The sequence below is a fragment of the Meriones unguiculatus genome, chromosome 16 (genome assembly GCF_030254825.1).
Source record: "Meriones unguiculatus strain TT.TT164.6M chromosome 16, Bangor_MerUng_6.1, whole genome shotgun sequence".
Taxonomy (NCBI): domain Eukaryota; kingdom Metazoa; phylum Chordata; class Mammalia; order Rodentia; family Muridae; genus Meriones; species Meriones unguiculatus.
The window spans coordinates 31868723-31885419 of NC_083363.1; the positions used below are offsets into that span (position 1 = coordinate 31868723).

Below are 16697 nucleotides of genomic sequence, written 5' to 3' on the forward strand. Positions count from 1 at the left end.
CTGGCTAGTCTAGCCTAATCAGAGAGATCCATCTCGAAGGAGATGGACAGTGTGCCTGAGGATACTATCCGAGGGTGTCCCTCGGATTCCACACTCACACCCTACTTGTGCATGTATTCACATATGAACATGCGAACGCACACTTCAAAACAAAACAAAAGAGAAACAACAAATAATAATTCTCAGTTTGAATGGGAGGACTGGGCTGGCTCATGAGCCTGCAGGCCAGTGCTCTGTGTAATGTTCTTAGTCCCTCTGGCTAAGCCTTGCAGTGCATCATGGAGAACAGAGGGTTGAACGTGGAGCCTATCCCCATGCTGTCCATGTACAGTCATCAGTAATCTCACGACTTGTGCCACGTTTCAATGAGACAAAATAAAGAATCCAGTCCATGTATGCCCAGGACTCATTGGCCAAATAGTGGTAGTTTCTGTGCTTAATCTTGATTGGCACCTTCACAGGAGCTGGAGTCATTGCAGAGGCAAACCTCTGGGTTTATCTGTGAGAAATTTCCTCGGTTGGGTTCACCAGGAAGGAACCCACCAGTATGTGGCCTGGAGACCTGGGCCTCACAAAGGGAAGAGAGCCAGCAGAGCACTAGCATCCATCTCTCCCTGCATCTCAGATAGCTACCCCTAGATCTGGCCAGAATGGATTAGACACTCAGCCATGAGTCAAAAGAAGCCAACCCTTCCTTCCTTCCTTTTATCCTTCTCTCCTCCCTCCTTCCTAATCTCCCTTCTCTCTTTCCCTTCCTTCCCTTTCCCCCCTTCCTCCCTCTGCTGCTTCCTCTCTCCCTCTGTCCTTTCCTTTTTCCCCCTCCTTTCCTCCCTCCTTCTCTCCCTTTCTCAGTCCCTCCCTTCTTCCCTTCCTTTCTCCTTCCCTTCCTTCCTTCTATTGCTTTGGTCACTGCCACACTGGACAGGGTCTCCATGTCCTGTGGAACAGAGTTTCTAAAAACTCACATAAGGTTGGAGAGAGAACTGAAATTTTGCTGGGAGAACCCAGAGTGAGAGAGACGTAAAGATGACAGAGGACAAGTCAAAGGTCAGCCAGCACTCACATGTTGACGATGTTCTTAACGTTGAAGTTTTCCAGTGGGGCCAGGTCAGGGTCCACACCCCGCTCATCCTGGAGGACGATCTGCTGAAGGATGCGGTCCAGGAGCTGCCACTGCTGGAAGTAGCCACCATTCCGCTTGTCTGAGGGACAGAAGGCACTGTGTTTGTTCTGAGCCCTGGAACCCCTGAAGCCCTTGTTCTGGCATAACTGACTAGGCTCAGGCCAGTAAACCAAGCCCTCCCCTCTCTCAGGAAGCTACTGGTCTGGTGGAAGAGGTAGTGCTGTACCAATCACGGAGACTCATAATCAAGTTAACTCTTGTTATCTGAAGGTAGCCTTTCATGGCCCGGTCAGCCCTCCTATCATTTCTCTGTAGCATGAAATGCTTCCTGTTTCCCATTGAGACCTTGGGCATACTGTGCCCTGGGCATGTGAATGGCTTTTTCCACTGTCTATAAAAGGCACCTGTTTGAGAATATTACATGCTGAACAATGAAGGCTCCAGGGGAAACTTAAAACAAGACTTTCATGATGATCTTTGTTTTCACTTTACAGAAAAAGATGAAGCTGATTCTGGGTATGTGCTGAGGCTGTCAGAATGAGTTAAAGAAGGGATGAATGGAACCCAGGGAGGCTTCTTGGTGTAGATGACCTTGAACTATGATGGCAACGGCTTCTTGTCTCCTCAACCCCACTGATTACAGCCTACCCAGATGTGAACTCCCTTTTCACAAAATAGTCAGTCCCCCTCCTTCCTTGGTTCCTTCATCCTTAATGGCTATTAGGGTATCAATTCCTGACATCAAATTCTTCCTACAAGCTAGACAGTTGTGTTTTCAAAGCTCCATGTAGAGACAGAAGATAGGGGTCCATTCTCATTGCTTATGGACCACCAAGCAGGGAGACACTGGGAACAGAAGAAATCAGAGTCCAGTGCCTTCCAAGAGTTTCTAGGCTGAGTTTTGGAAAGTGTGTATGTGTGTGGGAGAGAGAGGGAGGGTGTCCTCAAAGGGACACCAGAAGAAGTTGCCAGATGCCCTGGAGCTAGAGTTACAAGTATTTGTGAGACACCAAACATGTGTTTTGAAAACCTGAACTCAGGTCCTCTTGAAGATAAGCATTAATTGCTGTGTCATTTGTGGGGCCTCTGGGCTGAGTTCAGAGAACCTTGGCTTCCTGGTGCTGCTCACTGGCTTTGTCTTCCTCTCACCACTCTACCGACACTGTGTTGCTAACTTGCCCATTCATTGTTCCTCAGGAATGCTGGGTAAAGACAGATCACAGCTCACAGCTACACATTTTATCTGAAGCCCGACTCCAACAAAAATAACATCTGTATATGAAGAATTCACACAGGAGTAATAGCTTACAGGTTGTCCTGGGGTTCAGCGATAATGTGCTAAGAACCTCCCATCAAACAGTGCCTCAAATTGAAACACAATAAGTTGTAGCTGTCACCAACACCGCCATCACTAGGCCTTCGGTGATCCTGGTTAGGCTGATCCTTAGAGAGGACCAAACAGATTTTCAAAATAGTCTATTTTGGGAAAGCTAAAGTAACAAAGACTGGGTGCAGCTGAGGCTCATTTCCAATTATATTCTGGGGCAACAATGAGTAATTCTGAGTAATTTATTCTGTTCCCATAAACACATGGATCTTGAAAACTCAGCCACCTGCTCCCAAGATGCCATTTGTTGTCTATAAAGAGGGCAGGAGTCCGCCAGAATGATAAAACTTAACAAAAATGAGGCTGAGGATATGGTTCAGACTAAGTGCTCACCACACAATCATCAGGACCAGTTCCATCCCTGGCATCTAGCATAAAGGGGCTGGGGAGGCAGACCTTCAGGCAGGAAGATCCCTGGGGCTCACTGGCCGGCCAGTCTAACAGGATCTGTGGTCTCCATGTTCAGTGAGAAACCCCATCTCAAAAAATAAGATGGAGTGACTGAAGAAGATACCTAATATTGACTTCTGAGAAACACACACACACACACGCTTGAGAACACACATGTATATCCAGTCACATAATATAGTCAAAGCAAACAAAGCAACATGAGCCTTGCATATCTGTTCTGCTCCTCTAAGCATATGACAAATGACATTTAGCAAATGACAAGACCACAAGTGCCTGCCACCAACAGATCACGGAAGATGCATTTTTGTCATGATGAAACTGGCTGCTTGTTGGGCAACGAGGCTTGGGGGTTTGCTCCAACCATTTACTTTGCTCCACCCCTAGAGTGACAGGAGGCAACCCAAGGATGGAGGAGCCTGGGTCACTGGGCCTCCCCTCCCAAAGGCAGGCACAGAGAGAACTGTGTCAGACTCGCAGGCCCAGCGAGCTCACACCAAAGGCACACACCAGCCTGGGGGTGGCGAGGGCGGGTACTCACAGGGCATCTGCAGGCAGTGGTGCAGCACAGACAGCAGGCAGGGGTACGCTTCCGTGTGCTTCAGCTTCCTGTGGATCAGCTCGAACATCTGGGAGGCACTCTTTGTGTCGATGTGGACCTGGGGGGGGGGGGTTAGAGCACAGTGAAGGAGAGAGCCAGACAGCAAGAGGAAGAACTGGAGGACCGGAAGATACGATTTTGATCCTCCCTGCCCCATCCACCTCTGGGTCAGAGATTTCCTTTCCCAAATATCATCCAGGAGCAAAAGAAGAAAGACAGATGAGAACAAAGGGAAGAGTTAGCAATTATACAAACACACTTCCCCATCTCAGCACCACTGGAATCGTGGCGCAGATAATTCTTTGGTGTGGGGTGGGGCATTCCTTGTCTGGAAGAATGTTTAGTGGTATCCCTAGCCACTACACCCTAGATGCCAATGGTGTCCTCCCTCTTTCCTCCCCAAGTTGTGACATGCAAAACATGTCCACTCTTAGCCAATGCCTCCTGGATAATAAAATCACCCTGGCTAGGAACAGCTGATCTACCCTAAGGATAGGAAGTGGGCTTAGACGTTTCAAAGTAGCAGGTGGCCTGTAGTTCAAGGCCCAGATCTGCTCTAGCTAATGTGACTGCCAGTAATCTGCTTAAATTCTCTCCTCTCTGTTCCCTCATCTGTAATTCCAGGCTTCGTGAGAGTGTAGTTGGTGATGCTTAATGCCTGTAAGCCCTGCCCAAAAGAGCCTATTGGTTAGGTGGGATGGTAAGATACAACATGTGAGCATTTAGAGCTGGGAGAGGCTCAAATGTAATAGTTTGACAATTAAGCACCATCTAGCTAGAGATAGAAAGAAGCAACTTGGGAAAGTTTGGGGAGGCAAGGAAAGCCAGCCCAGGGAAAAGATTTGAGACTAAGTATGTTTACATGCTGGCTGTCTTACTTTGGGGCTTTTGGTTTCCTGGGGGACAGATGACTTCATGAGGTGAGGTCCCCAGAGCCAGCACACTACCAAATTTCCTTGAGAAACAGGACCTGGCCATGGAGCACCGCTGGATATCCAGCCAGCACTGGAGTGACCTTAAGCTCAGGATCTGGAGTAATGGTTACTAGGGTTAATAGGGCTGCCCGGGACCCATCCAACTGTCCCATCCCCACAGGCACCTCACCATGTCAAACCTCCGGGCTAGCTCCAGGTCGTCCTCATTCCGGACCATCTCAAAGAAGTCTAAATGCCTATATAGATAAGGGAGGGCATATGGGGGTTACAGAGAAAGTAATATATTAAAGCTAGACCACCCGTGGCAGAGGGTTCCAGCTCCTTCAATATCCCATTGACTATCTGAAAGCTTCATTCAGGTGGGGCCAAGTAAGGCAAGACCAGAAAGAGGCTGTGCAGCATTAGCCAACCCTTATCTTCAGATTTCATGGTCTCCTTTTCTGGTGGTCACAGGCCAAGGTCCTGTCAACCACCGGTCACATCTCTACACTGTGACACTGCTGACTTGTTAGGCACCGTTGTTCTGGGTGGTGGGAAGCTATGTGTGTTCCAGGTTATTATCAATGTCCCTCACTGTTTATCAGCCTCCCTCAACCACAGGGCGCCTGTAGACCCTCAGCCCCTAGCCAACCATGGTGGATCAAATAAGGTAGAACAGTATCATGAATTTGTGGCTAGCCTGGGCTATATAATGACTTCCAGGCTAGTCCAGACTATAGTATGAAAACCTGTCTCAAAAACACAGGGGCCCCACCCCCAAAGTGTGCCAACCCCAAATTCTAAGCACTGCTAGGTATCTCTTAGAGGATAAAACACTTTCAAGGACCGTTGTCTTCCCACTGTCACCATATCATCTCTAAAGCAAATCTCTCCTTTATTTTCCTGGGAAACACTGCCCCATTTCTGCATCAAAACGATTGATTCTCTCTTCTTCTCCTTTTCCCTCACTCTGTGTGTGTGTGTGTGTGTGCTGTGTGCACATTTGGAGATAGAAGGAGGTTAGTGGTTGTGGGTCCCTTCTATCTCCACCCCCCCTTATTCCCTTGAGTCAGGGTCTCTCACTGAACCAGGAGCCAGGCTGGAGCCAGGCTGATGGTGGCCAGAAAACCCCAGCGATTTTTCTGTCCCCCCCTCCCACAGTGTTGATGTTTCGGGTCCCCATGTTACAGGGGTCCTGGGGACCTGAACTCAGTTCCTCTTGCTGACACAGTAAAAACTCTCACCTGCTGAGTTATCTCCGCTGCCCTGCCCTGCTTGCTTCCTAAATCTCAGGATAAAGAAATGGCTTGCACCAGTGAGATAGAACTAGTATGGCTCACTGGCGACACATAAGACAGGGTCATGCGCTTTGATCAGCAGGGAATTTACAGCATACATTTGGGAATGGGGCAGTTCTCTGCAGAGCTGGACATTTAGCATTCCCCCTCCCTCAAAACTGAGATTGTCAGCCGTGCTCTCCCAGACCAGGTTGAAAACCAAAGGACACCCCAACCTGTTTCTAGACATCCCCCACAGGCCAGACTACCTTGATTGAGGACCACCGGGTTCAGCTGTCTGTAACATCAGGGATGAGATGACCACAGGTTCACCTGCCCTACACAGCGCTGATTGTAAAACTAAGATGCATAAATGGTAGGGGACCCCCGGGGAAAGAGCAGCCTTTTCTAAAGTCCTAGCCACCCCCGTCAAGAGGAGCTGCTGTCACAGGCTTGTGGTGGGTCTGGGTAGCCGAGGCCTTGCTTACTTGTCCAGGATGGCATTCTCATGTTGTCGGAGTTTATCAATCACTGGCTGGATTCCCAGCATCAGAAACTCATACCGGAGATGTAGACGGAATTCCAGATTATCCTGAGGGTCATCAAAAGGGAAGACCAGACTCAGCAGCTCATCTAATGTCCAAGAGAAACACCCTGCCAGCATCCACACATAATCCCATATCATGTCCTAGAGCAAACTCATCTAGAACCACTTCCGGGGACTGCCACTGACCTTGCTATTTCTCTAAAGCAAGCCTGCCAAGAAGCCCTTGTTCATCCTCCCATTTCCTTCCTCCCGGTCCCTGGTCAGTGTTTGCTTGCCTTTTGGTATCAGAGAGCAGTGATACACAACAGAGCAGGGGCTTGGCTATGTTCTCACTCTAGTTCCTAGTTTTGTGGCCTTGGCAATGCCTTTGCTTCCTCATTTGTAAAACTGGCTTAAGTATTAGTCACCTGGGGGGGACTGGTGTGGAGGTTTGAATGATAATGACTTCCATAAGCTGGTATATTTGAATGATTTGGCCACAGTTGGTGGAATTGTCTTGGAAGGATTAGGAGGTGTGGCTTTGTTGGAGAAGGGAGGTCACTGGGGTGGAATGGTTTCAGAATCCAACACCGTTCCCAGCTAGCACTCTCTGCCTTGTGCTTGTGAATCATATGTATGAATCAGTTTCTGCTCCAGGGCCATGCCTGTGGCCTCACGCCATGCTCCCTGCCACGATGGTCATGGACTACTTGCTAAAAGTGTAATCCCCCAATAAATCTTTTTTTTAATATAAGTTTCCCTTGGTCAGGTGTCTCATCACAACATTAAAAAAGTAACCAAGACAGATGCTGTGCCACCGAGTGGGCTATTGCTCTGACAGGCCTGACCATGATAGTTTTTGGAGGGATGTACAAAACATGGAGATTTCTAACTAGGGAGGCGCTAACTTGTGTAGGTGGGGCTTAACACGCTATCCTACTTGGAGCCTGGAGGTCAAAATAATGCTGCAAACAATGTGGCTCATGGAGGTTCAAGAGGTTTCAGAAGAGCACAACATTAGCAACTGGCTTAGAGACCATTCTTGTGATATTTTGGCAAAGAATGTGGTTGCTGTTTTCCCTTGTCCTAAGAATATGCTTGCTAGATTGAAGATTTTTGGACCGATTTCCCTCACAGAAGAGATCTTAAGACATATTTTAATATTGACTGTCTCGTGGTTATTAGTGATCACTCCTATGCAGGAGTATAATGAAAAAGAGCAAATGGGGCAAAAAAAAAAAAAAAAAGTACAGTTTTAGGAGAAAAAGAGCACCAGGGAACTCAATGTTGGAGCCAAGGTTTGTGCTACAAATGATAAGGAGAACTAGAGTAAAAGGAGAGGCATCTTCAAGGTGAGACCCCACTAGCTAGCATTTGTGGTCCTACAAAGCCTCAAGAAGCCAACCCTATGCAAATGCGATCAAGGAGGGGGCCAGGTCCCACTGCAGACAGGCAGCCTAACTTGGCACCATCACCATGTGGTTCTGGATTTAGAGCTATGAAACACGTAAGAGTAAAGGGCTTGTAGAATCTTCCTCCCCAGTTAAGAAAATCCCGTGAAGCTGGGAGTCTGGGAGGGATGCATGGAGGCCCAGAGAGGCCATTGTGTGAAGCCGTGAAAGGGAATCCCAGATAGCCCTGGAGACCCCAGGGCGCTGGGGATGCCAGAATGGTGGGATGCCTGCCAAAGAGAGCTGTAGACTGACCATGGAACCAGCCGGAGGAGAGAAGTGTGTTGCAGTCAGCAAAGCTAGAGGAAAGAGCCATCTAATCCCTTTGATACTTGATATAAAGCTTTAGTCCAGTATTTCCTCATTCCCCATTCATCCCCCCCCCCCCAGCTTTAGAATGGTAATGTGTATTTTGTCCCAGTTTATGATGGAAGTATGTGATTTGCCTTTTGATTTTACAGGGATTACAATTAAGAGATTTTCTTGAATCTCAGAAGAGACTTCGGACTTTTAAGCAATATTGAGACTGCAAAAGGCTATGGGGGTTTTTGAAGTTGGACTAAATGCACTTTGCACTATGATGTGGCCACAAGTCTATTTGGTAGTTTGAATGAGAATGGGCCCCTGTAGGGTCACATATTTGAATGGTTGGTCCCCAGTTAGTGAAACTGTTTGGGAAGGATTGGGAGGTGTGGCCTAGTTGTAGGTGTGTCACTGAGGGTGGGTGCACCATTCCCAGTTAGCCCTCTTTCTCTCTCATTTGCTGATCAGTATACGAGTCCTCAGCTATTGTTCCAGTACCATGCCTGCCTGCCTATTGCAATGCTGCCACCATGATAGTTAAGGACTCTAACCTTCTGAAAGTGCCTAATAAACTCTTTTGCCTATGATTTTCTCAGTATGATGTCTCATCACAGCAATAGAGAAGTAACTAAGGTGGCTCGTATTCTTAAATTTTGCCTGGCATGGCATGACTACCAACAGATCAGGGCAGGTGACAGTCCTAAAGTGCTGGTATTGACAATGATGTCACTGTCTTAGGGGGTAGATTATACCCTACAGTGTCTGATGTGATTCAGGTAATGAGATTTGTACACACACACACACACACACACACACACACACACAAAGGTATTCTGATGAGAGGGAGGGAAGAGGACCATCAATTGCTGTCTTGGCCTCTTTTATCCTTTGGGTTGGCCTGGATTGGGACATTTGCTTGCCTTAGAAATTGGGACTTCACAGGATGAGGATGAGCTCAGTCCTGATGCAACTTGACGTGTTGGGGTGGGCTGGTGGGAGGGGGTGGTTCCCTTTTTCAGAGGAGAAGGGGAAGGAGAGGAAGAAGAAGGGGGAGGGGGCTGGGAGGAGAGGAGGAAGGCAGCTACAATTGGTATGTAAAGTGAACATATAAATTAGAAAGAAAGAAAGAAAGAAAGAAAGAAAGAAAGAAAGAAAGAAAGAAAGAAAGAAAGAAAAAAAGAAAGAAAGAAGTTGGGACTTCAGTTGTTTTCAGGTTTTTCTATTGTTACAGTTCTGAGAGACTGTGAATCCCATTCTGTTCCCGAAGAAGAGAAACCAGAAGCCACACTTTCTAATCCTCCTAGGAAAACACGATTAGCTAACTTAGAAAGCAATCCAAAAGTAGGTCTAGAAAGCTCTACAAAGATAGGTCTCTGGAAAGCTCTACGAAGAAGGACCAAAAGTTTCTTTCTTCCCATAAAGAGTTTCCACCCCTTTGAGCCATCATCAGCCAGCCTCACTGGGGATTTGTGCCTGACCCACAATGCACCATGCTACTGCTCAAGGAAATGCTTAGAGCCTTCTCAAAAAAAAAAAAAAAAAAAAAAAAGCCCAGCTAACAAACCAACCAAACAAACAAAAAAACCCCAAACACAATAGTGTGGGGAGCAAAGGCAGAATTAGTCCTCAACACCACTTTGAGCAGCCACTGTGAAGATGGACGTGGGTCCCATGGGGTTAGACACCTGCAAGCTATCCTTCCATAGCCGGAAATGAAGGACATGAGACATTCTAAAGATATCTGAGGTGGCAATGGAAGCAGTGACCACACTGACCGGAAGCCTCTGCCCTTCTCTCTGTCACTTGCCTAGAAATCCCTCAAACTCACATATTACCTGAAGCCCAAGAGTAAAAGAAAGGGGCCTCACCTCTCCAGCCCCAGCATTGAGCACCGCGTTGATGAAGGACATGATGGCTGTCTTCAGATTCACCTCATCCCTGTACCGGCCCAAACTTCGGTCCAGCTCATTCAGCAGGGTCTAACAGGAAGACAGGAATGGTTGGGGAAAGCGCTCAGGGCGCTACCAGAGAAACCTCTTCCTTGTTCTGCTGCCCTCCCAGCCACCTAGGAAGCGTCTCCATTCTCTCTGCCTGGTCGTGCCTCTCCAGCTCCAGCCCTGAGATCTCACCTTTGCCTCCCCACCCCCTACCCCGAGATCTCACCTCTGCCTCTCCACAGCTCAGTCTCTGACCCCCTGGTTTCCTACTCAGCCCTGGGGCTTGGGTTCTGCTGCTTCTGACCCTGCACTAGCTGTGGTCCGTGGCCATTCCTGCCCAGTTCCCCAACCTCCTGGTTACTATTTTTTAGCCACTTTGCATCTTTTGCAAAGGGCCAGGGGCCACTCTCTGCTCAGGCTAATTGCTCCTTTGCAAATGTGTGATGCCAGATCAACAGCCTGACTCATAAAACGCAGAGTTTGCCATGCCAGGTCAACTTCGGAGACTTGACACTGTGCTAAGGCACTGTGGAAACAGCCTGTTTCATGTGGAATTCTCTGGTCAGGTCAGACAAAAGATGGGTGCTTAGCATGGCCTGCATTCCCAGGGCTGGTCCCAGTGCCCACAAATCTGGCACTCACCCAGGCCTAAAATCTTGACCCCAGCAATTGTACTCAGTTCAACAATTCTTGCCTGGACCCCTATCATGAGCCAGGTGCTGAGCTCAGACGGCCAGAGCCACAAAAACATGAAACAAACCAGTATCTCAGCCTCAGGGACCCATCATCTAGTGGAGAGGACAAATCTGTTTTGAAAGCCAGGCCACAGCTCTGAACATACAATTTCTTATGTCTTTTGTGGGAAGCCTTCTGGGTCCTAGCTCTTCCTTCCTTCTGGGAGTGGACAGGACGGTGTCCCTTCCAATCAGTTTCCTTTACATGGTTCTCAATCTCTCTTGCCTTTCCCCGGTGCCACCCCTGGCACCCCCCAGATGATGCTCCAACCCTCCAACCCGTTGCCCACCTGGAAACGAGTGCGCTCGGCGGCATACATCTGGTAGTGCAGCATGGCCTGGAGAACCTTCTTGTGGCCTCCCGGGACAAGGCACACTGCACCCAGGATCTCCAGCACTGCCACCTTGGTCTTGCTGTTCTCCGTGCGCAGGCTCTGTGCGATGGTACTGATGGCCTCGGGCTGGGCCAGGACATGTGCCCGTCCCTGGGAGTTGTTCATCAGAGCCTTGATGCAGCCAATCAGAGAGGTGTGGATGCGGCTCTCACAGGTGGCGTGGTCCATGCTCCGGAGGAAATTCAGCAGACAGGCCAGGCCTTCCAGCTCGATGAAGCGGGTTACGAACCTAAGCCAGAGCCCAAAAGGAGTTTCCTGGTTTTGCGTTCCACACACATTTTACAAATGATGCCCCAATATACGTACCATTCACCATGCCCCACCCACAGCAGCCTCCTGGCTCAGTTATGTAGTTATCCACAGGCCTGAGATCTCATCCTCAAAGAAGACTTAGATTTTTTTAAATTCTTAAACAAACAAACAAACTTGTGTTTCTGCATGTGCATGTGTGAGTGTATGTGTGTGTGTGTGTGTGTGTGTGTGTGTGTGTGTGCTTGTGTGTGCCTAAGAGGCCAGAAGAGGCAGAGAATCACTGGAGTTGGATTTACAGGCAGTTGAAAGCCACCCAGCATGGATGCTGGAAGCAGAACTATGGTCCTCTGGAAGAGCAGGAAGTGCTCCTTAACTGCTGAGCCTTCTCTCTAGTCCCAGAGTCTTAAAGTGCAGCACGAAGGTCCTTGTGCCAGAGATCTCCACGAAAACCAGGAATGTTAAGCACACAAGATTGTCCCCTCAAAGAAATGGACATAAAACCTGTTCTTCCATCTAGAATCCTGGGAATTGGGGGTGATTAACAGCCTGGTGATCTTCATTATCAGTTGGGCCATGTTGTACCAAACTACTAGAACCAGGAGTGGAGGTGGCTAGTAATCTAAATGACATAAGAGCCAGGGGCTACCCAAGCTCCCACAACCAAGACCAAAGGTGGCTAATAGCCCAAATGACATCTGCACTATCTGTATGACTGAGACCAGGCTAGATCCTTCCCTAGGACCTTAAATTAGTACAGATAGCCTAGCTTAAAAAGCCATCTTCTTAAAAGAAATGACATGTGCCCTCAGCTGAACTGCTATGTAATTACATTTTCCTGTGTGCTGGAGATTGTATTACAGCAGGAAATTCTTTTCCAAAGTGTACTGTGTTTAAATTTGTTGGGAATGAACTGTCTGGCATCAGAATCTCTTGAAATTTTGATCCAGGTTGACAAAGTCAATTTGAAGCAAGTTTTTCTCGCCTCCTCAAGGTTCATTTTCCTGCCTGCCTATACCTCCAGTGGATTTACATTTCATTGTTTTATTTTTGTGTGTTTGTGTGTGTGTGTGTTCTTGTGTTTGTGCACACGCATCTATGTATGAGGTCAGATGTTAATGTCACGTGTCCTTCTCTTGTTCTCTACCCTATTTCCTGAGACAGGCTCTCTCAGTCAACCTGGCCCTTGCCAATTCAGTTAGCCTGGCTAGCCAGCAAGCTACCAGGACCACTTATCCCTGCTCGAGGCACTGGGATCACAGGTGTGTGGCGTTTAAGTGGGCGCCGGCGATATAACTCAGGCCCTCACACTTGTACCTTGAGGGCGTCATTTCTCCAGCCCTGTTATTTGCATGTTAAGTACCGTGTACCGTGGTTCATATCTTCCCCGAGAAGCTCGCATGTGGAAAGCTTGGTCCGCAACTGCTAAAGCTAGTTTTGGAGGTTCTAGGAACTTTAGGGGATGGGGACTAGTTGGAAGAAGTAGGTTGCTGAGGTCATGCCTCAGGAGGGGGGATAGTGTTCCTGCTTTCACACTCTTTCTCTTTTTCCCTGTTGGCTGTGAGGGGAACAGCCTCTGCCACGTCCTCCTGCCACCATGGTGTTTTCCTCACCACAGGCCAGGACCAAAGATCAGTAACCATAGACTTCTCCCTTCAGATGCTTTTCTCAGGTACTTGGTCTTAGTGAGATAAAGATAATTCACACACTAAATTTGCATATGGGGGCATGGGTGAAAATATTGTAATTATTATTGTGGACCAATCTGAAGACTCGTCTGTAATCAGACTGGGTATTGAGAGAATTATAAACAGGTGACAAGAAAACATTTCAGAATGGGAAAGCCATTTAGACTCCGAATCAAGGGACCGAGCTGGAAAGCTCCCTTTCCGGAGACCCTGTGGGAAACAGCAGTTATGCCCAGCCATACAACTTTTTAGCCCAGTCACCCTTAATCTGGAGTCTGTTCCCATAAGGAGCCTCTGGGAAGCATTCAGAGTCCGAAGACCTCTACAGAAAAAGGGAATTATGCTTTTGTCTTGGATAACCTCTCACTGGAATTTAGCATTGCATCCATGAGAAATGTGGGCCACCAGCCGCAGAACTGTAAGTAGAATCAGAGAATTTGCCACCCAAGTAAATCACCGCTATTTTCATATCAAAATTATAGCTGTCGCAAATATCTCAAAGTATCATTTTCACCCATCGGTACTTTAAGGTTACAGTGCTCATCATACCCGCTGCCAGCTCTCATTGTTCAGGCACTAAAAAACACATTTATTGCTATCTTCTGCATTTTTTAATATTTGTGGGTTTATTTTAATTGAATTGGCTTATTCTTCAACCCTGTTTGTTTGCCTATTTTATGTTGTTATTTGGAACCATTACTTCCAGGAAGCAAGATTTTAGCTTTTATCTGGGTGTCTGTGTGTGAAACAACTATGGCAGTACATTAAAAAAAAAAAAAAAAAGTCGTGGAGACTTTAATTTAATAGCGTAATTAATGATCTGAGGAAATGATCATGAATTGAGTTCAGAACCACTATTTATAATTACTATGTAAATGTATCTCTGTGAATTTTGTGGTGTGTAAGTATCAACAGAATATGCTCCCAATTTAAGTTAACAATATACATTTTTATTTCCCCCCCCCTATTTTAGGCTTTTCTGCATTCACAAAATTTCTACTATGATGTCATGTGATTCTTAAAATCAGAATTTCACTAAGGGGAATTAAAATAAACTTTTGATTATATGCCATTATATACTGTCTTCACCATGCCTCATGGGCATAAACTCAAGAACATGCCTAATAGAAAGAACATATGTAATAGTAGAACCTAGAAGAGAATTGGGTGATTAGTGTATATACCAAATATTATTTAGAATATCATTTATTTAATCACAAGTTTCCGTAACTTAAAATGCAGTTAAAGGTAGGCTTAATAACTCGTTTGCAAGATTGCTGAGGATTTAACAGAAGGCTTATCCCGTGTTAGAAGCCACTTCAAGAGCAGCACTAGGAAGAGTCAAAGGCAAGAAACTCCGTGGCCCTTGACTGCCTTTGCACTCTCCACTGTCATCACGGAAGTAGGGAGAAGTATTCCTGTGGCCATGGGGACACCCATCCATTCCCTTTCCTTCCTGCCCGGCTCCCATTTTCCATGGCTGGAGCACATTCATAGACTCCACATTGCCTCCCAGTGTGTGAAGGATTTCTCAACCCATGCCCTTGGCTACGCTGCCACTTCCCCCACTCTTTCTCAGAAGGCCCTTTACTATACAGCACCTGTCCTCAAGTCTTTTCAGAGTGCCTCACGACCCAAGGCTTGTCCACTTTCCTGCATTATCCTCCCTCCTGCCCACAGCCTTTCAGCGTCTCAGGAGAGAAATGGGAACTAGGAAGCAAAGAAGGTAAAAGTGGACTCTTACGGAATTCTGCAAGAGTGACCTTGGCCAACAGGATCACCATGGAGCAGAGCACTATGCAAGGCTTCAGGATGACAGAGCCACTGGGCTGCGGCATGGAAGGGAGGAAGTGACTGAGAGGGAGGAAGTTCAACTCACCTCATGGGCTGTGTCCGGAGGGCTGTCTTCAGGTCTTCCACAACTTGACTCCTCATGTTTGTCTCCTCCTCATCAAATTCACACAGGTTCTGCATCTGATGTCCACAGGTAAAGGGAATAAAAGCCACACTGAGCTTCTTGCCTTCCATGCCTCTGAATCCCAGGATAGCTGAGACTGGGGCACCCTTGCCTTGGGTAGGGCAAGAACTCAGAGAATGTTTTACTATGATAGTCAGACACTGAGAGAACCCACATTCTGGTCTGTGACTTAACTTCCTGTATCTTGGAAATAAAAGGAATTACTTGCCCAGCCTATTTCCCAAGATGTGTGATGTCCAACTGGGTTAATATATGTTCAACTAGTTAAGGGAACTCTGATGTCCAATGAGGGGGATTGTGTAAGACCTCAAAATTACTGGAAAGCTGCTGAACTTTAGTGAGTGTGGCACTGGAAAGCAGGAGAGATGGTTTGGTGTTGGTGCAACCACTGTCTTCCAAAACCTGTCGGGGAAGGGGCAAGGCAGGAGAAGAATGGACACTTACCGCAGCCATGGAGTTGATGCGGTCAATGTAATAGTCAGGCCAGCTGGTCGCCATCTTGTTGGGATCCTCCTGCTCCTGAAACAAGAAGGAGAGACTTAGGTGTGTCCAACCTGTGGCTCATGGGATACATGTTCTACAAATGTGGCCCAACATATTAGGAGGTGACAGTGTTGTGCCACAATGTCAAAGGATTGGACACCTCAGGAGGGACAGATTCATAGGCTAAGACCAAAGCATCATTTGAAGTCTTTAGAGGATCAGTGTCAAGGGCAATCTGCGGAAATGTCAGATTCTCCCTGTTTCTGTTTCTGCCTCGGTGAAATACTGACAATGAATGCGGATTTCTATGACCACCAAACGAAGGGCAGAAACCATGCAGGGATCTTTTCCAATGAACCACACGTACAAACTCTAAAATATTTCCCTGCTATCCCTACTTTGCTTATAGTTGATGCTGATTGCTGAACGTCATACACACTTATATTTTTACTTCTCCCATGTGTGTGTGCAGGTGTAGGCGTACGTGTTCATACGTGTGGGTGTGCATGCATGTGAGCACAACCAGGTGTTGTCCTTTGGGCACCGTCCATCTTGTTTTTTTGAGATCTGGAGTTGGACAAGTCATGGGATCGCTGGCCGGCAAGCCCTCAGGAATCCCACCTGTCTGTGCCGATACTGGGGTTCTAAAGGTTGCTGGCCGCCACACGTGGATTGGAGCCTGCGGCTCACACTCAGCTCCCCACACTTATGCACCTCATCAATCATCTATCTACCCATTCCCTGCTCTTTAAAATTAAAAAATAAAAACCCTTTTCATTATCTGAGAGAGTGGTTTGAATTAAAAAAAGAAAAGTCCCCCATAGGTTTATACATTTGAAGACTTGGTTCCCAGTCGGGGAGGTTATGGAGATCATGGGACTTGGAGCCTTGCCCCAGTGCTGGGAAGCACGTGGAAGAGTGGAAGTGACAGTTCTCATCTTTGCATCTCACTGACCCTGACCCTGACCCAGCCAGAGGACCCGGCAGGTGCCTGTCTCATGGATTTCCGGAATAGAAAATCCTAATTTTTAGAGGATAAGCCCAAGAGAATAGGGATGCCTTTTTTGCATTTTTGTTTGTTTGTTTGGTTTTATGTGGATGTGCGTGGTGTGTGTGTTTTGTTTGTGTGCATGTATGCAGGTGTATGTGTGTGAGATGTTAATATATGAATGTGTGTATGTGTGCATGCACATAGAGAAGCCAGAGGGCAAGTTCACGTGATATTCCTCAGGAGCCATTCACC

The 16697-nt window shown here is 47.3% G+C and overlaps 1 protein-coding gene across 4 annotated transcripts in view; it reads right to left on the bottom strand.

Moving 5' to 3' along the window:
* The window catches only part of Daam2 (dishevelled associated activator of morphogenesis 2), a 105247-nt gene that overhangs the window by 27322 nt on the left and 61228 nt on the right, over positions 1-16697 (bottom strand). For all 4 annotated transcript variants that reach the window (XM_021636239.2, XM_021636237.2, XM_060369639.1 and 1 more), the window contains exons 4-11: positions 15416-15490; positions 14873-14967; positions 10952-11285; positions 9859-9969; positions 6199-6302; positions 4624-4690; positions 3460-3577; positions 1064-1202 (exon numbers count right to left, since the gene is read on the bottom strand). In XM_021636239.2, the coding sequence (XP_021491914.1) occupies positions 1064-1202; positions 3460-3577; positions 4624-4690; positions 6199-6302; positions 9859-9969; positions 10952-11285; positions 14873-14967; positions 15416-15490 (1043 nt within the window). The remainder of the gene's footprint in view (positions 1-1063; positions 1203-3459; positions 3578-4623; positions 4691-6198; positions 6303-9858; positions 9970-10951; positions 11286-14872; positions 14968-15415; positions 15491-16697) is intronic.